The 23,719-nt window shown below is 42.7% G+C and overlaps 1 protein-coding gene across 1 annotated transcript in view; it reads left to right on the top strand.

The window, feature by feature from the left end:
- pik3r5 (phosphoinositide-3-kinase, regulatory subunit 5) overlaps nt 1–18,832 on the top strand; it is a 107,340-nt gene extending 88,508 nt beyond the window's left edge. Inside the window, exons 11-19 of the mRNA XM_041216624.1 lie at nt 209–353; nt 5,648–5,779; nt 8,219–8,347; nt 9,949–10,042; nt 11,116–11,192; nt 12,791–12,884; nt 14,608–14,690; nt 15,784–15,899; nt 17,072–18,832. Of these exons, the coding sequence (XP_041072558.1) occupies nt 209–353; nt 5,648–5,779; nt 8,219–8,347; nt 9,949–10,042; nt 11,116–11,192; nt 12,791–12,884; nt 14,608–14,690; nt 15,784–15,899; nt 17,072–17,219 (1,018 nt within the window). The 3' untranslated portion in view covers nt 17,220–18,832. The remainder of the gene's footprint in view (nt 1–208; nt 354–5,647; nt 5,780–8,218; nt 8,348–9,948; nt 10,043–11,115; nt 11,193–12,790; nt 12,885–14,607; nt 14,691–15,783; nt 15,900–17,071) is intronic.
- The last annotated feature ends 4,887 nt before the right edge of the window (nt 18,833–23,719 follow it).

Raw genomic sequence — 23,719 nt, 5'->3', positions numbered from 1 at the left:
TGGGATTCAGCCTGTTTTTATCAAAGTACAAACGGAATAGGCTTTAATATGTCTGAGGCAATATGTACATGAAAAAATAAAACACTGCTTTACCATAAAAAATGATTGCTGAATAGTCACAAAGTAAACTAGAGACAAGGCAGGATGTTATGGTCACTCTTTACAAATTAGGTCAATAAAATCTAATAATAACCATTTCTTCTTTCAGGTTGCAGGAGAGCAAATGTCCCTTTCTCACAAAATACTTCAGGATGCAATTTTTTTATATTCCTCTGCAAAGAAATTCACTAAGTAGCCCGGTACAGTTTACAAGCTCCCCCACAGACAACCAGCAGAGACCATCCATACAACTGGTAATGAGTTGTATTTTTTCAATCCAATTATAAGTCATAAAAAGTTTGACCTTAGAGTGTCCAGTGCTTCAATGGCTTTCATTATATTAATGATGTTGCATAAGTTTTATTTAATATTGTTTGATCTTTTTATACCCCTAGGCCAGGCTTCATTGCATTTAGTGATGCAGTAAGGATCTCAGGGGCCAAGAGCATGGGAGTGAATATGGAAGGAGGCAGGCCTGCACCTGCATGTTGGCTTGCTGGTACCATCCCATTCTCTAGGCCATTTTACCAGAGGGTTGCAGCCTGTAGCCAATTGAGGGGAGTTAATGACCTATTATGGCTTATTGTTAGAGACTGACCGGAGTTTTCCAGTCAACCTACAGGCATCAGGAACAAGGCCAGCTGCCTGAAGGAGGCCTCCCAAGAACCTACCAGTGGGACCAATGTTCGAGGTGGGCTTTAAGGCCTTCCCTGCCTGCCTGACCACAGGCTACCCTCTGAAGGGATCTTCCTCCACTACAGTTGCAGAGACCTGTATTTAATTTAAAACTTTTAAAAGTTGCAGAGAAGATACCTTAAAATACAGATGCCCTCTCTTGATCTTACCTGAACTATCCTTGGTTGGACAACAAGCCTGCCCTCTGGCTATAAGTTGGCCAATTTGGGAAAAATTACTGGTGGGGTTGGCTGTTTCCCTCACAGCAGGAGTTGTGACCCATTTGACCTTGACTTTGGAGTCCTGATACAAAACCCAAAATCTTGCCCCAAGTGTCTCCCCTTCTCTTTCACATCCTATGGTCATGATGGGTTCTATCTAATTGCAGGCTTTTCCTTTGTGTAACATATTTCAGTTGGCAAATATTATGGTGGTAATTTGATGTAAGCATGAAAACAGATGCAATATAGGTGGTGTGCTAATAAGACTTGTATTTGAAAGCCTGGTTTTAGCATAAATTTTGGTCCAAATTGTTCATGACCATAGTTTGAACTGCTTGCAGATGCTGAAACAGCCGCCTGCAGCTTTGGCACTCAAGTGCTGATTAGACATAATTTTCAGGGAGCAATGTATCTGGCTGCACACACCCACTTCCACTGGAGATGTGGATTGTGCTAACTGACACACACACAGCAGCTTTCATGGTGGCTCAGGGGCTAGGTTAGATGTGCACAGGTTCCCAGACATTGGTGGTCATGTGGAAGAGGTGCAGAGGAAGAAGGCTGTCCTCTACCCTTTGGAGGGAAAGAGTACTTCCAGTTACCCGGTCTCCTGTCACTCTCAACAAGTGCTAGAAGCTCATGAACTTCTTTGTCACTAAGATTGAGACCATCCAATCACCAGGCGCTGTCACTAAACATCCTTCCACTAGCTCACCAGGCCAAATTTCCTCTAAAGATTCCCCCGTCTTAGCCCTGAACTCACTCGTTTTGCTAATTTTTCTCTCCCCTCTTGTCCTCTCCTTGCTAGCCTTGTCCTGAGACCCACATCTTGCTCTCTCAACTTTACTCTGACCACCTAATTTCCCTCCCTGGCTCCCATGTTAGTTGATATTATTAATGGTGTTCTCTCCTCAGATACAGTTCCCAGCTCCTCCAAATACACCGCCATCACCCCTCTCCTCACTACACCAACACTTGACCCCTCCAGCCTTGCAAACTACCACATTATTTCCATTTCTCTCAAAATTCGTTAAGCATACTGTCACCTCCCAAATCTGTTACCATCTTTCCCTGAACTCCATGTTTGAATCCCTCCCATCATCTTTTCATCTCTGCCACAGTACAGAAACAGTTCTTATCTAAGTCACAAACAACATCCTATGTGGCTTTTACAAAGATAAACTATCCCTCTCCATCCTTCTCGGCCTCTTGGCAGCCTTTCACACCGTTGACCACATCACTCTCACCCAGCACCATGGCACTGTTATCCAGCTGGGTGGGACCCTCGCCTGGTTCCATTCTTATCTATGTGCTCGTAAACCTGCATTGACTTTTCTTCTTGCTCATGCATTGGTATCCATGGTATTCCCCATGTATAATAATTGAAACTTCTGGTTTGAGTCTGTACTTAAATTGTTGGGGTCTGTAAAAATTGGGTTGTGGAAGAGTTGAGAGACTAGGGAAGTGCATTTGGAAACCAATGAGAGATTGGAATTGGGAACCTGAAAAGATGCTGGATAAATTGGGGAAGCAAATCCAGGTCTTAGGCCTGTGAGAAGAAGCAAAAATAGTCGACCAATGGAACAGGGAGAGGGTGAGGAGCAACAAGACAAGAGGGTGAGCTGGTGATCCGAGGTCCAAATTGTCATAGGTGTTGGAAAGGAGGGAAGCGAGAGTCTCAGCAGAAAAAAAATGCTGGAAGGGAGAAATGAAAAACAAATGTTGGAGTATAAAAGCATAAAAAATACAAAAAGAATTTGACTATGTATCTGCAGAAGAAAACTAAATATGGAAGATGCAAATGAACTGTGGAAGATATTTAAAAAGGGGTTTGCAGAGCCACCCAGTGACCAGAGCAAGGAACTTTAGCTGTCTGAGATCATGACAGACTTTTGGACAATTTTGTAAAGTCTGAGGGCGGAATCGTCCCTGCTATACACCAAGTGTGGTAGTGGGCGGGAAAAAGGACCTTTCACTCACCAGCCCCAATGGAGGCTTTTCACGCCGTATCGCCTCATTAATCATGCATTCTCAGCAAACACGCCGTTTTGATGGCAGGCAGGCTCCGATTTGCCTTCCATGCCGTCACCTTGCTGCTTCATCACAAGAGGTGCCATATTTAAAGTGCAGCCGGGCGCACACCTCTGTTTCCAGCCCAGGACTACTGCAAAGAAGATATGGCCCCGAAAGGCAAGAAGACTGTGAGGTCCGAGTCAGATGACCCCCCCAAGTTTACTGATCCGTCCCTTGTGCACCTTCTGGATGCCGGGGAGGCCTGTAGTGATGTCCTCTACCCCGGTTCTGTCCGCAGGATGGGCAGCAGCATTACCACTCTGGCTTGGTAGGCGAAGGCAGTGGTGACCAGTGCAAATGGTTCACAGAAGAGGTTGACCACCCAATGCAGATAGGGGGTGAATGATTTCATCCCTGCCGCCAGGGTATGGCAACCATCTCATCACTCTAAACTCAAAAACTGAAACCCATCACACATTCACTGGCATCTCACTCACTGCCAACTCAAGAGACATCTCTACTCACTCTCTCACACATACCCCTCACATCTCCATCTGACCTCATCTCTTCATGAGGCACCAAAAGGCCCTACCACATACACACTTCTCCCTCCAGAATGACTCGTGGACCGGCTGCTCCCTCTGCAGTGACAGAGGATGAGGTTGAGGGGCTCACAGGTAAAGGGGACTCGGAGGGAGAGGACAGCCTCTGAGATTCCTGAGTGGATGACCCAGGGGTGTCCAGTTGCTGCTCCTTCTGCCTTCGGGTCCCAGGGGCCTCGGCCTGACTCCTTGAGAGAAGGAGCACCTGGAGGGACGTTGAGGTGCCCCATTTCCCTTTTGCGTTGCCAATGCAAGAACTCACCCTTGGCTCCCGTGATGGAATGCAGGTCTGTGCGCATCTCTGCATTCTACTGGACCAGGGTCTCTGTGGTGTCCGCCATCCTCCCCATGGAAATGCACACATGAGGGCACCACTTCCTTAGAGAGCAGGCAGACACACTCATCTGACTCGTGTGCCACTCTTTTGAGGGCTTCCAACAGCTCTGTGTGATATTCCCCCACTTTCTGCTGACTCTCCAGGATAAGTTGCAAGGCCAAACCCAGAGGCTCATCATCTGACTCGGACTCACAGATGCCTCTTCCCCAGCAGGCCTCAGAGTGCCAGAGAGCTCGGCTGAACCTGCCTCCTCCTCCTGCGGACAAGTGTCCGTTCAGTGACCACCAGATCATGACCCCGAGCCTGCTGTAGATCTAGGACCCACCGAGGTGTGTGTCTCTGCGCTGGTGCAGGGTGTGGGTAAGCACTGTGACGGGTCTTCCAGGCTGCTTATTTCCAGCTGTTCGATGGAGGAGGAGTCCCCTATGACTGGAGATGAGGACGTGGATGGAGCTGAGGGACTGGCTGGCTGAGGGGTTGGCCCCTTGGCAGAGCTCCCTGTGAACCAAAGTAGAGATAATTAGTGCATTACAGCAGAGTCAAAAGCAGGAGAGAGAGCATTCACAGTGGCATTGAGAAAGGGATGATGTGGTGCAGGATCCTCATGAGGCTGTTCACTGCCGACCCCACCGTCACCACAGGCAGGGTCCATGTCCTCACCAGTCAGCGCAATGGCACATTCCTCAAAGTGAGTGAGGGGTCTAATGTGGGCCACTCCGCCCCCAGTCTGGGATCTCTCCCTGCTGTTGTGACCCAGCTTCTCCTGCATGAATACAGATGGACAGAGTGTGAGCAGGACACATGGCACTGCGTGGAATATTTGTGTGGTGAGCGGAGCCATGGACAGGATCAGGACGTGAGCTCGAGAGGGAATGAGCCCGATAGAGATGTAAGGGTGTGTGTGTGAGAGTTAATGGTGTTGTCTCTTGAGGTGTGAGATCCCTGTGGATGTGTGATGGGTTTGTGAGTGTGTGAGTTGAGAGTGATGAGAAGAGTGACTTACCCTGGTGGAACGGATGAGTCCATTCATCCTCTTCCTGCACTGGGTGGCTGTCCTCTTTTGCAGGGGCATTATGCTGACCACCACTGCCACCACCTGCCATGCTGGATTGGGGACGCCGTGGCCCCTCCTGCTGGCTGCAAGGGTAGAGGACATCATGGTGGACCTCTACAGTGTTCAAAAGGTGCTCGAGGGGCGCATCACTAAACTTGGGGGCTGCAGTCTTTTTGCCTTTAGGGGCCACCTGGTCTTCCGTGCAGCAGTCGTGGGCTGGAAGCCCTGAGACCTGTACATGTGGCTGCACTTTAAATATGGCGCCAGGCGTGATGAAGCAGTGAGGTAATGGTGCAGCGGGTGAATGAGAGCCTGCCCACCATGGAAACACCATGTTTCCTGAGAATGCATAATTAATGTGGTGAGTTTCAGACAATACGTGAAAAGTCACTATTACAGCCGATAGGTAAAATGTGGTTTTACCTGCCCGGTACCGCACTTAGTGCAAACCTGGGACAATTCTGCCATAAAGTTTTTCTTACTGAATGTGAATGTGATTCCCAGCATGTTGTGAAATTCATTCAACTATTCGTTTTGGTTTGATCTGACGGTCTACAAGTTCTAGATATTGTGAACAAAGAATAATTAGTTAAAAATGAAATGTATTTCTCAATTGCCAATGCTTACTAGCTTGTTATTACTTTAGGACTTCAGTTCAGTTGAGTCAACAGACAAAGATAGCACCAATAACATTGCTCAGTATATTGGCATGTTGGATTCCTGGTATGAACGAAATATTCTAGACTTACTGACCTTGCCAACAACTCTGCTTTGCCAGGTAAGAGTAAGCCTCGCTTTGTGCAATTAACACTAGAATTATTTCCTGTATCATTCTTGGGATATTTTTGTTTCTTTTCTTCTCTCTTACTTTCCTTTTCTCAGCATCTGGCTTCATATGCAGTCTATCGTCCCCCAGTCAAAAGAGAGTCACCTTTTTTATATATTTTCTTAAGAGCTGCTTTTTACTTGTATTGTTGTTTGCTGTTTGTAAACTATTCCTGTTCATACATGGTGAATGTGGCAATTAATGAGAGATTGCGAAAGGAGTTTATCTGCAGTGACATGGCAACAGTTCATGAACTAAACATGGTGCAAGTCTAGGTTAGTGTGTGGCTGGTGGACAGGCAACTAATTCCTATATCTTTGGACCATTTCATGTCCAAATATGTCCTGTGCTACTACTTTAGAATAATCTGATGCCTTATCTTAGTTCCCTTCTTAAACTCATATTTTTTTTTCCTGATCTCTTTTTCTGGTCCTGAGATCAGTTTGATTGGGACATTTTGGGCAGAATTTTTAGCCTGTTGAGTGGGCGGGCCCGACCCAATCTTTGGCGGGCGGGGAGCCGATCCCCGCCGGAGAAGCTGGCCCCGCCGTCATTTTACGTAGGTGGGCCAATTAAGGCTCTGCCCAGCGTGATGTCCAGTGGGAAGCACTTCCTGTGCGGGCAGGGGGGTTTCCCCAAAAGCGAGAGTGCGCTCTTGTGCGCATGCGCATGAAAGAACACACATCTCCCTGAGGCTAAGTGCTGCCTCAGGGAGATCACTGACACTTTGAAAAATAGAAAAAAAAAATTCCCTATCATGCCTGGAAGGCAGCAGGATTTTGCTAAGGTCAAACAATGGTCTTTATCTTGTTCCATTTTGAAAATTGCCTTAACATTTTTAAATAGCAGGAATGCTATACGTGACAATATCACATGAGATGGGACAAGTTCATAATTTACATAATAACTTTATTAAACTTTTTAAAACCCTGCATGAAACCTCATCCCACCGGTGGATGAAGTTTCATGTTTTTTCTATTAGCCACCGGGGCTCCTGGCCTGCCCACTTACCTTAATGTTGGACGGGCAGGTCCTTTAATTGTATAAATGATCCTGTCAATGGCCTCAATTGGCCATTGACAGGTCAGCGGGCCCACAGCTGATTTTGCTGCGGTCCCACTTTCCTGAAAATTTAAATGGGCTGGGATGACGTTGGGAATTCCGCCCAACGTCATCCCGCGTCATTTTATGCGTTGGCGAGCAGGCCTCGCCCCACCCGCTCACCGACGGCAAAATCCTGCCCTATGACTTGCTTGGGAATTGTCCTCGATCATTAAGGATGTCATTGTGTTTATCCATCACAGTTCACAAGGATGTCATGGGCCTGGTGGCCAAACCTGGTTTTCTTTGGTTGTTGCCTAACAACCTTTAGAAAAAAATGTATGCCCTTACCTGTGACTTAACAAATTTTTCAATAGTCATTCCAGTTAAAAACCTTGTTAGCTGGTGGAAAATATTAAAGGATCATTATTGCAAGTTGCAATTTGCTCCCTTCTGTATTTTATTTCTGTTACCAAGATTCTGTTACAATAAAGAGCATGTTTGAAATTGTGCATTCCTGCTATATAAAAATGTTAAGGCAATTTTCAAAATGGAACAAGATAAAGACCATTGTTTGACCTTAGCAAAATCCTGCTGTCTTCCAGGCCCAATCTCTTGGTCACCCTCAACCCTAATGACCCAGGAAACTACTTCAATTCCTTTATATCCGTTCCCCCATTTGTATTTAAGGCGGGACAAGATAACCTCTGTGCTTATTAGAGATTGATGTATCAAGTGTGACTCCAGGCCATTGTGGGAAGAAAATGTGACAGTGAGAGACATAAAGAAATAGAAAGATGGATGCAAGAATAGAAACAGAATGCAAGGCGTGATTGTGCACGCCCATGGGAAACCATGCTCACTGGGAGTGTAGGGCAGAGAAACTGGGCAACAATGTTGTAGCACAAGCTCTGACATGTGCTTCCTGAAATTTTACCCACTGAAAGCTAGGGACCATCCCAATCAAGTGTGTGAGAGACATACAAAAGGATCAAGGAGCCAGAGTGAAAGAGGGAGAGTAAAAGAGTGGGATAAGTTGAAGACATTGAGAGATACAAAGATAATAAATTGAGACACCTTTATTGACAGTAATAGTGAAAAAAGGGAGTGAGAAAGATTTCAATTAGGAGATGAGTATAAAAACAATTACAGAAAGAATTAGACATTATTTTTAAAAACTTGATGGAAAATGTCATGGATGTCTAGTTAATCATTTTGAATGAAATTATCAATAATTCAGAACATATTAATAAAGCTATAAATATATTAGTGTATCTTATGAATCTTACTGCTACCACATAAAAGGCTTTTTAAAATTACCTATTAATTTATTATTTTATTTATTTGCAGGAGCCTTCCAAATCTGAAAATGACCTTGCTGATAGGGCACAGGAGAAGCTTCCCATCTTGGGTGACCTGATCCTTTATTACTGTCGGAATGCTGCCAATCCAGTGCTGGTCCAGCTTTACCAAGCAGAGGTAGAGCTGCTTTCTGCGTTCATAGCATTTGCCCACTTTTGATGTCACTAAGTTATTAGGACAATGAGGTTAAATCACTGGTCAAAAGCTGACCATTGACCTTTTTTTTGGTGGTGTGTTAATGGAAACAAAATAAGCAGCTATTTTAATCAATTTATTTGCATTGCCATTTTATACTTTTCCTCAGCGAATTACATATTTGTATTCATTTCCTTTATATTTTGTGATGGATTTTTATGTTTCCTTGTAGTGCAAATTGATTTTCCCAAAAACTTGTCGATTGGGAATTCCTTGAGTGATCACATTAAAGCAATTTTTATGGCATTTCTTGGATGCTTGCATTTGACAGTGTGTTGAGTCTGGGGGAGTGCTTTATGTGAATAATCAAGGGATTCATTTGTGGATGAAAAGAACATTGCATTCAAGGATGTTATGTCTGTGTTGTGATTATGGTACTGGACTAGAAACCTGAAAGCGCTGACTTCAAATCTCACCATTAAAATAACAGACCTGCCAACCCTATCTAATCTGGCTCTAGCCCACACTGTGAATAGGTTCACTTTTAATGCCCGCCATGAAGAGACCTATTCTAGATGGCTCAGTGAGCTACTCAGTTATGCAAATAATTGCTATTAATCAATGACTCACCACCACTAACTTAACATAACTAGGGATAGGTGATAAATGAACCCCACATCCCAAGAACAAAAAAAAATCAATGATTGATGAGTCAGTCCTCTGATTCTATTCCTGTTCCAGTGAGTATGTGTAGAGCACAGTATTCATAATACAGCTGTGTCAGCCTAGGTTTGGTGACAGTGTTCTCAACTGAGCCAGAAGGCTGTGAGTTTAAGTGTAACTCTAGATACTGGAGCATGTATTCTATGCTAATGCTTCAGTGCAGTACGAAGGGAGTGCTGGCAGCTCATCTCCACCTTCTCAAGGGACATTAGGAACAGGCGATAAATGTTGGCCTAGCCAGCGATGCCCATAGCCCCATGAAAAGAATAATTTTTTTAAAAGTGTTGATGGTCCGGCTTTTTGGATGAGACTTCAAAACGTGATCTACCTGAAAAGGCAAAAGGGATATAAAAGATCCCATCACAATATTCAAAGCCGAGCAAGAAGCTCTCCTGTTGTCCTGGTCAATATTTATTCCTCAACTTGACATCTTTCCTACAGCAGATTGAGTCTTTTACCAAGTTAAATGCTGCAGCTGCTGAACGGATATGAATGCTTGATTCTTTACTTCCTTTATTCTTCTTGTAGAGCGGATTCCCCAGATAAATGAACTCTTGGTCAGATGTAACTTCCCCATCTCACATATGATAAATGACTTGTCATTTTATTTTAGTTCACAAGAGTGACAGAAGCATTGTTTCAGCAGTCTTATAGATCTACCAAAATAATTAGTTGCTCGCTCAGTTGAACTGCTAATTAATGTATATAATATGTACAAATTTAATCAATGACTCACTGCGCTACCATATTCTTGTTCCTTGATCGTTTTGCGGGGCAAGTCGGAGTGTACGTGAAAACTGTTGTGTTTATGCGCAAAAAGCATGGAAATAATTAAGATAAATTGCACTTTCTTTTAACAGTTAACTTTGGCAGGGGGTGAGAAGAGATCTGAGGTCTTTGTTTATTCGCTTGAACTGGGACAATCTGCTGCTACAAGAGCAATTAAAGCTTCAGGTGTGCTTTTTTATTTGTGAAATTCAAAAGAATTCTCCATCATATCTTTCCAGTAAGTTTGGTGTGGTGCTACCCTGGAAGATGCTTGCCGTTAACACTTTTTTGGCACATTAACCAGGGAGGAGTTGTTGCATTGAACAACTTTTAGCTAATCCAAGAGTTCGAAGAGGTAGGAAATGTTTAACCTCAGTCTCTGGTGACCATGGCACTCTGCAGCAGGATGAATGCTTGCTATTGTTAATGGCAATGGTATCTTCCTGGCTAAAAACCAATACAAATAGCTATCCAGTCATGTGCCCCTTTAATATTGTGATTTTTTTTAAAAAGCCTGAAATAGATGTGTTCGGAAATGTAGAATGTTTAATCTCTTTCAAGCTATATCGTTATAAATATGTAATTTAATGCAACATCCAGACTCTAATCTAAGCAGAATTTTGATTCAGATAAAATCTGAGTCAATCTGCAGAAACATGCTTGCTTCTGATCAGAAGGGAGGAGACCATGTTGAAACGGGAAATCTGCTGGGTGTAACTGTAAATGTTACAGAAACTTTTGAAGAAGTTTATTTGGCATGAATAAATCATGAGCTAGCACCACATTATTATCATAAAGATAAAAGCAAAAAACTGTGGATGCTGGAAACCCAAAACAAAAACAGATACAGAAATACCTGGAAAAACTCAGCAGGTCTTCACCCTTCAACAGGCTGTCATGAGGACTCGAAACATCAACTGTGCTCTCTTCCGCCGATGCTGCCAAACCTGCTGAGTTTTTCCAGGTATTTCTGTTTCTGTTTTTGTTCCACATTATTATCATATGTCTGCACCAATTTAGATCCTGGTGATAATCCATTGTTGTAACTTCCTGAATGTTGCAAAGCTGGCACTACTGCAGTCTAAGATCACAATATCAGAAGATTGGCATAAGAGAAAAAAACTACTAAACAAATTATATTAAATAACTAAAAGCTGAAATGTGGATTAACAGGTTTGCCTCGTGGAGGATTTGTGGATGCATGAACTTGTTTAATAAGCTTGTTAAACTTGGTTCTTTTTTATTCTAAAACAACACAGGGCCCGGGAGTAAAAGGCTTGGCATTGATGGTGACAGAGAAGCGGTCCCATTGGCACTGCAGATTGCCTACTGCAAGGTTTGATTCAATATATATATGATGCAACACTTGAATAATGCTGCTCTAAACAACTTAGTGTTACTAGAGAACAATAAACGGACAGCATAGTATGAGGCATGGGGAGGGTGAGGTTGACAACTTGATATTAATTACTGATTGCAACAGGCATAATTATTTATTTTACCTTGTGATTTTCATAAAAACCTAAGCCACAAATATAAAGAATCACAGTAATAATGTTGTCGTCAGGATGGTATCTGTTGTAATGTCAACATGGCAGCCAACATCCACATTATATTTTTCACAACGAGTTGTTCCAAAAGCTGAACACTTAATCACAGAATCACAGTGCAGAAGAGGCTCTTTGGCCCATCGAGTCTGCACTGATACGTGAGATGCACCTGAACTACCAACTAATCCCATTTACCAGCACTTAGCCCATAGTCAAATAGCTTGAAGTAGGAAAAGGAAGAAAAGTTAGGGAATGTCACTGAAAGTTTGGTTAAAAATTAGTTTGCTGGAGACACTTAGGCGGGGATTTTCTGTGCCCACTGGTGTCGGGCATGTTCGGTGGCGTGAGCAGACAATATGGCGTGATTGGTTTCACAATAGCGTGAAACCAGTTTGCAATTGTTTTCTCATCTGCATTTCCTGCCATCAGACATTGGGAACCACATTATAACATATCAGCACATCATTATAAGGCCAGCCCACTGGACTCACCACTGCACCCCCCTCCGCCCCATCCCCCCTGCCACCCCGTTGGATAGTCCGAACACGCCGATGGAAAACACACCGATGTGTTTCACAACAGCACATAAGCAATGTGCACCTGGCGAGCTGCACTTCGCTCGGGACCTCAATGTTTGTTTTACCATCTTGCTTCGATCAGCACTCGCAGTCATCAGCGCCAGGCTTCACAGACAGCACCACATCACTTTTAGGGGTGCTCAAGGCAGGTCTTTACCTACCAGATCAGCCATATATTGGTGGCTTTTCAACAGCTGCAGGGCTGGGGCTTGCTTGGGGAAGGGGGAGCAGTGGTGTCAGGCAAATGAAGACGCTGCAGTGAGGGCTGTACTGGGGAAGGGAGGTATCCCAGGGTGTGATCTGTGCAAGTGGCCTCAAGATGGTGAGGACTGAGGAGGCAGTCTCCAGAGAAGATAAGGCCAGATGGACATGTGAGGGTACGTGAGAGAGAGAATGGGTGGTGATGGTCTTTGAGCTGGCAGTGAGTGAGATGCCAGTGATGGTGCTTCTTTGGCTGCTTTGGAAGTCCCAAAAGGCTCTATATAAATACAAGTTCTTTCTTTTATGAATTAGAGCAGCTCTATTGGTACAGAGAGGTCTTAGATTCCTCTATAATCAGGTGTTTCACAGAATGTGGTATCCTCATAATTACCTTTGAATCTGCAGAGAAACTAATTAAAAAAATTATTCATCATCCACAGTCCGTCTTATTTCAATTAAGCGTGCGGTGAGTTAAATTACAGACTTCAATCAACACATCTACAACTCTAAAATTCTCCATTTAAGTGCACATTGAGTGTAAAGAAAAACAGAGTAGTGATATGTCACCTCACTTTTTAATAGTAATTTCTTTTGTCTTTTATTAGGCAACAGTCAGCCGAAGAAGCCAGTGGAACAATGTGGACAAAAACTGCACATCTGTAAACCTTAGCAAGGCCTGTAACAAATATGATGAACTAGGTAATAATTATTCATGGCAACCAATTTACTTTGATGATATCAAAAATATGACCTTGTATATCTTTAGTTGTTCCAGCTAGCCATTTTACATTTCTGTAAATAGCATTTATCAGTGTGTTGAGAAATTTGTTTAATTTCATTACCAAAAAGATTTTAAGTGTTTGTACATCATGGATAGATTGTACTCAAAGAGGACTCTTTTACATTGACAAAGATATGTTTGCTAAAATGGCTTGTGTTTTGCAACATTTCACATACTCGAGTTGTAAGGCACCAGCATAGTATCCGATAACCATTTTAAGGAACATAATTTAGAACTGAAGCAGAAAAGTGATTTATTTTTATTCTTTCTCGGGCTGATCGCATTGCTGGCTGGGCCAGCATTTACTGTTCATCACTAACTGCCCTTGAGGAGTGCTGGTGAGCCTTTATCTTGAACCACTCTAGTGTAGGTACACCCACAGTGCAGTTAGGAACAGAGTTCCAGGATTTTGATCTAACAAAAGTGAAGGAACAGTGATATATTTCCAAGTCAAGGATGGTGAGTGGCTTGGAGAACTTCCAGCTGGTGTTTTTCCCATGTGTCTGCTGCCCTTGTCCTTCTAGATGGTCAAGGTCATGGGTTTGGAAGATGCTGTCAAAGGAGACTAGGTGAATTCCTGCAGTGCACCTTGTAAATGGTACACACTGCTGCTGTGCATCGGTGGTGGAGGGAGTGAATGTTGAAGGTGGTGGATGGGGTGCCAATCAAGTGGGCTGTTTTGGCCTGGTGTTGAGCTTCTTGAGTGTTGTTGGAGCTGCACTCATCCAGTCAAATGGAGAGTATTCCATCATACTCCTGACATGTTCCTTGTAGATGATGGACAGGCTTTGGGGAATCAGGAGGTGAGTTACTCACCACAGAATTCCCAGCCTCTGACCTGCTCTTGAGCTACAGTATTTATATGGCTAGCCCAGTTCAGCTTCTGGTCAATGGTGACCCCCAGGATGTTGACAGTGGGGATCCATCAACGATAATGCCATTGAATGTCAAGGGTTGATGGTTAGATTTTCTCTTGTTGGAGATGGTCATTGACTGGCCCTTGTGCGGCACCAATGTTAGTGCCGTCTTTCTGTAACCTACACCTGACACCAATACTCTAGGCAGCTGGATTTCCTTAGTTGATGTATGAGATGCATGATCAAATTAGATTAATCAGCTCATTTGGTTGTGCCAAAACAACACAAGGTCCCAAGTTCCGTTCTAGGTGTGCACTGTGTCATATTATCTCGGTTGGATATGTTTGCCCAATACAATTGGCTTTAGTACCTCTGGGATAGGAATGTGAGGCTAAGCTTCACACATGAGGGAGGATTTTACAGTTGGGACGATAGATTACTTGCCTCCCCCGACCTAAAATTCTGTTGGTACCTCGTCGACCATGAGATGTAGCTGCCCCACTGCGACATTACATTGGCGGTGGCCTTAATTGGATCGGAGTGGGACGACTGCCCTTCAGGGACAGGAAGTCTTGCCCTGGGGAGCTGTTGGCTAATCAAATTGGCCAGCAGCTCTGTAGCCCCAGCAGCTCCAGGAGACATTAGTGGCCACTGCTGGGACTACAACCAGTCTCCAAGAAGACGTGAAGATGTGTGTGTTTTAAAACTTAAATCTAGAGCTTCTGACTGCATTTTTAAGCAGAATAATTAGTTTCTTTAAAAAATAAATTAATATTTTCCTTAGAATCCAATACAGAATATCTTCATCTTTCTATGACTGAAGTGGTGAAGCGACAGAACTCTAAATCCAAAAAAAGTTATAATCAGGTAAGTACAGACTTGTCGTGAGGTTAGAATCTCAAAACAGGGTAATTTTGCACAGTTGTGGTCCTTGTGCGAAGCCTCTTACACTCGGAGCACAAATTAGAAATAATCAGAAAATCATTTACAATATGTGGTCGCAGTAAGGCTCCCGACATTGCACAATCATGCAAAATTACCCCTTTAAAGTCATGTCTCTAATTAGATTAATGAAACCTTTATAAAATGATCAGTGCATGAGATGACGGTCAAATCTAATTAATACTTAATGATGACAAACCTGTAACTAGTTTTAGATTATTGGCAGAAACTAAAGTACTGTGGTTTTAGTTGCAACTGTCCCTTTTAGCAGCTGATAGTGTGCACACATCGAGTTTTTTTTGGTGCTCAGCAGTAAGTTTGCAACTGAGGGGTTGCAATTTTTTGTCTGTCACAGCACAGCCAGAAATGCGTGTTTTTGTTTTTAGTTCTCATTGTTCGAGTACTGACCTTTCCTTCTGCTGCCCTCCCAAAATTATGCAGCAACTATTTACTTGATTGATCTCTGCGAGTCTGCTGGTCGTGCTTTCCTGGCATGTGTCCTGTTGATTCAGCACCTTTTAACATTGGTGACCTAGTGGGTACATTCGTGGTCTGTGAAATTCCAGCGGTCAGGGAAAATGTTTTCTGCTCCCAATTAATGTTGGAGGTTTTGCTTTTATTTGCTTGGGTTTTCAGGATCATTCTTGACAATATGGTTGCTCATGCGCTTCCAGAAGGGGTTTTTGTGTATTCATATGGCTGACATTTCCTTCCCTCATACAGAGCCACCATTTTGCTGCCTTAACTGGCATCAATTAACTCAGGATGGACAGGGGGTATAGAACAATGGTGCCTCATAGTGTGTATAACTCAAACCAAAATATTCCCTCTGTCCTATTGGGACAAGCATGACTCCTAAATGACCAGGATTCAAGTTTATGTTTGCTAGTAAATCCAAATAATAGGTTTGGAAAGGAAATTAACTTTGATCAGAACATTTGGTACTGAGTATATCTTCCACAGAATGTTTGATGAATCAGCTTATTTATTGGATGTACATCTCTTTTTGTCATTTTAGCAAATAAGTATAACCAAAATCAAGATTGACAAGGTACAGATAATAGGGGTTAATAATACCACATTTGCAGTTTGTCTGGACCAGGATGAGCAAAAGGTTCTTCAGAGTGTAACAAGGTAGGAGAATTATTTCATTTTTTTCACCATTTGTTATTTTTTGCAAACTCATTTTAATATAAAAAGTATAAATGCAGAAACCATCGACTTATTGCAATGCATTTATAAACTTTGCATGTATGTGGCATTTCTATCACATCTCTCATACTATACCTAACTAGAGAGTGCTTAATACCAACAGGAAGTGTTTATTTTTGTTTGGAAAGATATACTTTATTCATAAAATACCTGAAAGAACATTACAAAACATTTCAAAATGGTCATCACAAAAATGCAATCATATTCCAGTTTTCCACACAGATCATGAGGTGCTTCAATACAATCAGTGAATATTACAGACAGACAGAGTGCAATGGTGTACAAGTTATCGACATAGATCATGTTGCACTCTGAGGTGCTTCAATACAATTGTGATACATTTAGTTTTCACTGCGTACATTCATTGTGAGTTGTACAGCCCGAGGGGGCAATACAATTCCCAGTCCCTCGGTGCACTGTGGCAGAAAGGTCTTAGACAGTGACCTTTCCCCATTGCGCCTTTGCAGCGGCTGCCCCAAGCTTTAGTGCATCCCTCAGCAAGCAAATACCAACAGGAAATGGCTGAAATTGGAAGTTGTTTCCATTTCTCATTCCTCATTCCAATTAGCACAAAGATTCACTGAAACATAAAAGTAATTGTCACTGTACCATTCCCTAAAAATGCCTTCTTATCTTAGTATACATGTGTTTCATTCTGAAACCTGCTTTGGCCTCTCTTCATTTGGTTAAAAAAACCAACAATTTGCATTGATAAGAAAATAAGAAGGGACAGTTATGACTATACGAACAATGAGGGACAGGTGAAGTCTCTCTGGCGCATCCACGATATAATGTGTATCACAATATATACACATTCTATCCCAGTCAAAAACCATGTGACAATTCAAAGTACTTTCATACATAAGCACCTTAAAAACTGAAATACGTGAAATAAAACATTTTAAGGAGGCTATAGACCTTTAGTAAAACCAGTTAGAGTTTACATAAAGGAAGTAAAGTGGAGCTTATTGGCTTAAAATTAGCAGCCACGACATGCTGCCTAAACTAGTTTGTACAAAATTGTTCTGCTTTTTCCAGTTTCGATGCCCTGATATAAAAATTAACTTGTAATTACATTGTTTTGTCTTGTTTAGATGTGAAGTGTCTGTGTGTTACAAGCCTGAGGATAGGGTGCCTCACAAGTTGAAGAAACACACCTCTTTTCAGATGCAGCAGCAGCCATCAAAGTTCTATTCGCTTCTCTGTCTTCCAATTGTAACCTTCAGTGGAGCTTTGCCGTAGGAACTGCAGATGATGACACGTTGTCTCTATTGCACTACTGGCTAAAAATTTTGTTGCAGCAAAACGATGGACCTGATTTTAGATAATGTGCTGGCACTAATAGATTTGATATTTTTCATCGGAACTCACAAAAGATGAAGTAGCAAAGGCGTGCCAATCTAAATTGTGATGCAAGTGGCACAAACAGTGCCACATAGGTTGCTTTCTAGCCATTGTTAATAAAATTGCTAGGGAGGGAAGAGACAGGATGGTTCTGAGACAGCTAGTGGCTATTTGTTTTGGAGCTGTTTCAGAAATTGGAACTTCACTGTCACAATTTAGCAGGTGCTGTCATTGGCCTTGACTTGCATATTCATGTGGTGCAAGTATAAAATTCTTGAAGGATAGCAGTCTGATGCTTCCTCCCATGCACTGATGCATTGCAGCACAGCGAGACCACAGATCACAACGTTAACTGGGCGGAGTGCGAAGTGCAGAATTTGGTAGGAGTAGGAACTTGGAGCGGTGGGAAAGAGGTGCTTCATTTTACATTTCATACTTGCAAATTAGTGTGTGGGAAAATAAACAATCAAAACAAAAGCATAAAACAGACTAAAAGGTAATTAACTATAAACTAATATGGACTAAGATAAGGTGAAAATTAGGATGATTAAACCAGGATTCAAACACGTGAGATTTTCCATTCGGTTGAAATAAATAACTCCAAGGCCAGCAACATCACAGGATAGTATGTTGGTGATTGATGTTATTTGCTTATGAGTGAGTAAATAGTATTTTTTTAATGGCAGTTATCCTAATTTTAATTCAGGCTATCAATAAACAAATAAATGAAAAATACTATAGATGGTAGGGCAGGCTGTGTGACCGCACTGTGGTAAGTGGGTGTTCGTGAATAGTGAGACTATCCTCAATTTCTACAGCTGCAGAAAACATCTGTGCCTTGAGTCACTCTGGCTCTGAGTCATTGAGTTAGAGTTTGAGACACCCTCAAACATAATGGAGGGGGAAGAATTTCTACCTTGTTTTATTCAGACCACAGTCCAGAGGAAAGCACAGGCATAATTGCCCAGGTAGCAGGGACTTTGGAGAGGTTATGAAGGAATTTTCAGACTCAGTTCCTGTCTAACAGCACTTGCTACCAACGAAGGCAAGGAGAAAGATTGTTGGGAAGACACCTAGAATAGTAGTCCTTAAGGCACTCTGGATCAGAAGCTGTAGGGAAGAGCAGAATAGAAATGCAGTGCAGAGTGCGGATTTTATAATTAGGAGGATAGATAGCATCCTCTGGAGCCACAAATGAGAGTCTCAAAAAGTGTATTGCCTACATGTTAGGGTAGAGGATATCTTAAGGCAGCTAGAAAGGAATCTGGAAAGGGTGCCAGTGTGTTTTTTCTTGATGGATCACTAAAGTCAGTAGGAACAGGAAGAAGGTCCTTTTGAGACAGTACCAGGAACTAATTTAAATGGCAGGGCCTCGAGAGTAACAATTTCGAGAGATTAGAAGAATTAACATGTTGCTAAAGGGCTGATTTGGGAAAGAGCGGTTCCTTTTCATGTGGCACTGACACCAGTACTGGGACAGGAGGGAGCTGCGCTGGTGGTACAAGCCTCCACCTGAACTGGAGTTACAGGAATAGGGAGGTGGCAAAGGCTTTAAACTAGTAAAATGGATTGTGGCAGGGGGTGTGGTGGCAGGGAGGTGTGGTGGAGGGATCTATAAGCACTGAAGCAAGTTTAAATACAAATGAAACAGAAAAAGAGCCCAAGTTACAGATTAAACCAAGGGAGGACATTAATGGCCAGTAAATAAAAAGCTATGAAACAAATCATTAAAATTGAAGTGAGGCGATTAACAATGAGTTAAACTGTTTGAATACCAATTTGCACTGTGTCCATAATTAAACAGGGAAACTAGAGGCAAGAATACGTTGTAAGGAACGAAATGTAACTTACGATTACTAAAATATAGCTATAGAAATATTGGGGCTGGGAATTAAGCATTACAGGGTATAACATTTTTAGAAAATAAAGGGAAGGAAAAGGGAAGGTGGAGTGTCTGTACTTACTGGAGATAACAAAATGGTAGTGGAAAAAATTTCTGCATCAATACTGGAATACAGTCCACCTGGATAGCGATAAAAGATAATAGAGAATCAATCACACTGGTAGGAGTAGTGTACAGGCCACCTAATAGTAGAAGGGAGATGAAGGTAGGAATATGGAAATAAATTAGGAAAATTAATTTTAAAAAATAATCAATGGGGGATTTGAACTATCCTGAAATTAATTGGCCAGAAGAGGTAGGCCAGGTGGGTAAGGGAATAGAGTTCCTACATTGGCCTGTAACTTCTGAGCTCCCCAGTATTCGATTTGGGGGGGTACCACAAAGAAACACTGGGGAATCCTTCTGGGAAGTTTCCAGGTAAGGGTTTGCATGGCAATTGCCCAGAAGTGCAAACTTCCTCTGGACAATTGCACTGCTTTGGGAACCATCCAAAAATGGGGTTTAAATCACAAACTTTAGATGGTTCCATCGGGGTTATACCAATAGTTACTTAGAACATGTCAGAAGAATTAAAACCCCTTCTAACTTCTGAGCAACTTTTGTAAAGGCCCAGAGCGACCCCAAGAGACTTCCCCTGACACCCCCAATGCCATCCCCCCATGGGACTCCTCCTGACCGTTGACACTCTCCAACCCTGACCTCCAACGCCCCCAACCTCCAAACCTCCAGCCCCTGACCTCTGATCCCTCCACCCCGACCTCAGACACCCTGATCCCCCGATCCCACATCCCCCCCCAACCTCCAAACACCACTCCCTGACCTCCGAAAACCCATTCCCCAACTTTCAACTGACCTCCACCCCTGAACAAAACACCCCCTTCCCAACTCCCCACTGACTTCCAACCTCCACCCCCAACATTGAACCACCCAACGAACCCCCCCACTCCCCACCTCCCCCTGGACCTCTGACTCCCACTCACCACCCTCTGATCGTGGACCACCCCCCACAACCTCAGGCTACCGCCCCCCAGCAAATCCCTCGGATATTGGACAGCCCCCACAACCACCCCCTCCCGGACCTCGGATCCTGACACCCGACGAACCCCCGGGACCTCCGACCTGACCCTACCCCACCACCCATGACCCCTCCCAAACCAGGGATCCCCCCCCACCCCTCGACCTCCAACCAACCTCTGACACCCCCACTCCCACCCCCTGTTCCTTGGACCCCTTCATGCCCCTGGACCTCCAACTGACCCCCCCCAACCCGTTAGGAACTCCAACCCACCCATCCAGACAGCCACCAGACACACCCCCACCCCCCAATCCTATCCACTTACCTTAGACACTTATCTTGCCCCGGTCTGTCAATTTCCCTGGCCCTGTAAACTTACCTGCTTTGCGGCAGCAAGTGCCATTTAAAAAAGGTGCATGGCCTCCTTGAATTTGCTGGAGCCAGACTTCGCTGGGCCCTATGAGGAGCCTCCTGATGCAGGCCCCAAGCAGCTCCGGTGAACGGAAGTGTCAATGTAATTTTAAAGACTAGGTAAGTAGGTATTGATTTTGTCCTAATTCCTGCGGGCTTAAGCTTTCTGACACTAGCCAGATGTTATGGCCCAATATGTACAGGACTCTTTTGTAACCCAGGGTGTGAGAAGCCCAAAAAGGCACGATTTGCTGCTGGGTCAAGTAATGGGCAATGAACCAGAATAGATAAGAGAAACAGAAGTTGAGGAACGCCTATGCAATAGTGACCATAACATAATGTGCTTTAAGGTTATTACTGAAAAGAGTATAAGCATGACAAAGACTGGGTTAATAGATTGTAGAAAAGCTGATTTTTATGGGCTGAGAACAACAATGGGAAACATTTGAAATGGTGTTCAGCAAAGTGCAGGAATAATACATTCAACTAAAAGGTATAACAAACTAAACAAGACACCAAGGACAAACAAAAACAAAGGGAAAACTGAGGTTAAGGAAAGGGGCATGCACTATGGACAGCATGGGAATGCATGACAAGGAGACTAGAAGAGAGTAAAGAAAGAAAACTAGGAAGGAAAAGAGGAATTATGAAATTAAATTATTAATGAACATAAAACAAAATAGTAAGATATTCTACAGGCACATAAATAAAAAAGGAAAGTCTCAATGAGAATTGGGTCATCAAGGGACGGTCAGGATAAAATCACCGACAGCAATGGTGAAATGGCAGAAATATTAAATAATTGCTTTGCTTCAGTATTAGGAAGACAGATCAGGTGGACATGATATCAGAAGATGAGTTTAGAAATGAAAAATGTTCTTCAGAAAAAAATAAAAGTACTTAAAAAACTAATCACACACAAAAAGGTTAGAACTCCTAGTCTGGACAAGTTGCATCCACACATTTTTAAAACAACCTAGGAGGGATAGTAAAGGTGTTATTACACGTATTTATTGATTAGGTAGTTGTAGTACCAAAGGACTGCTGTATAGATAGCATTATACCTATATATATAAGAAAGGAGATAACAGAGCGGATGGATAAGGGTAATTCAGTAGATGTAACATACCTAGATCTCCAAAAGGCCTTTGGTAAGGTGCTACATAATAAGCTAATGAATAAAATTCAAGCATGGAGAGTCAGGAGGCAAGTGGCAAAATGAATATCCAGCCGGCTGCAAGATAGAAAGCAGAGATTATGGGTAAAGGATAGCTAATCAGAGTGACAGAAGTATTGGGAGTCCCACAAAAATCAATGCAGGAACATCTGTTGTTCATAATCTATGTTACCTTACTTTGGAATCTAAAGCATAATTTCTAAATTTGCATGACACCAAATTGTGGGTGGCGGGGGTGGGGGGAGCAATACCGAGAGGACTGCAACAAATTACATGAAGGCATGAATAAATTTGCAGAGTAGGCTTATAATTGGAAAATGGATTTCAACACGAGTTGTGTGAGGTACTATGTTTTAGGAAAAAGGATGAGGAGGTCACATACTTGGAAAACAAGAATCTAAGTGGGCAAGGAGCACAAATACACAAATCACTAAAAGTTGTGACACAGATTAACAAAACTATGAAAAAAGCAAGCCAAGCACTGGGGTTGATTTCTAAAGAGATAGAATTGAAACAGAGAAGGTATATGGTAAAATTGTATCAAAGCTGGACATCACTCCCATACTCAGCTCTGGATGCCATATTATAAGAAAGGACAAAGGGACCAGGGATGAAGCAAAAATAGATTTACAAGTGGGATCTCAGAAATACAAGGTTATACCTTTGAGGAAGGGATTGACAGGCTGGCTCTCCTTCCTTTTGAGAAATGAAGGCTGAGAGGTGACCCAGTAAAGATCCTTAAAACTATGAAAGGTTTTGCTGGAGTAAACAGAGTCAGACTGAGAATTCCACTTGTGGGGAATAGCAAAGCTTGAGGCCATCAGTACAAGATAGTTATCAAGACAGCAAATAGCCAATTCAGAAGAAACTTCTTTACAGTGGTAAGAACATGGTACTCACTACCACAGTGAATGGTTGAGGTGAATAGCTTAGATGCATCTAAGAGGAGGCTAGATCAATAAATGAAGGAGAAGGTAATGGAGGGTAATTCTGATAGCATTAGATGAAGACGAATAGGGGGCTCAAGTAGAGAATAAAGACAGGCATGAACTAAAAACAAAAAACTGCGGATGCTGGAAATCCAACACAAAAACAGAAATACCTGGAAAAACTCAGCCAGTTTGGCAGCATCGACGGAGAAGAGCAAAGTTGACGTTTCGAGTCCTCATGACTCTTCAACAGAACTAAGTAAAAATAGGAGAGGGGTGAAATGTAAGCTGGTTTAAGAGTGGGGGGTGGGGGGGGGTGGGGGGTGGAGGAAAGGGTGGGGGGTGGTTTTTGGGACAAGCAAGCAGTGATAGGAGGAGATAACCAAAAGATGTCACTGACAAAAGAACAAAGAGGTGTTGAAGGTGGTGATATCTAAAAGAATGTGCTAATTAGGAATGGATAGCAGGACAAGCAAGGTAGCTCTAATGGAGGTGGGGTGAAATAAGACTAAAAGGGCATAAAAGGTATAGATAAATGATCGGTGGAATACATTAAAAATAATGGAAATAGGTGGGAAAAGAAAAATCTATATAAATTATTGGAAAAAACAAAAAGGAGGGGGAAGAAACGGAAAGGACATGAACTGGTTGGGTCGAATTGTTGTTATATTCCATGTAATTCTATAAGTTGCAATATTATAAGATGTATATTCTGTTTGCAATATCATCATATCGGTACTAGGCAGAAATTACAACCTTGAGGGAAGGAATGATAAGAAATGAGTACTATTCTTTCAATGGTATGTGAAATTGGGATGGTTGGAGAAGGAATTGAAAGAAAAGACAAAACTTGAATAAAAAACTGTTGTAAACTAGTTCTCCAGTATAGAATATCTTGCAGTACTATGCAAATAATGCATGTAAAACAGAATCCAATATTCTAATTCAGTGTAAATAATCTGC

Source organism: Carcharodon carcharias, chromosome 22, assembly GCF_017639515.1.
Source record: "Carcharodon carcharias isolate sCarCar2 chromosome 22, sCarCar2.pri, whole genome shotgun sequence".
In the NCBI taxonomy this organism is placed as follows: domain Eukaryota; kingdom Metazoa; phylum Chordata; class Chondrichthyes; order Lamniformes; family Lamnidae; genus Carcharodon; species Carcharodon carcharias.
The sequence above is the reverse complement of the archived record's forward strand: the minus strand, read 5'-3'. Positions and strand labels throughout refer to the sequence as shown.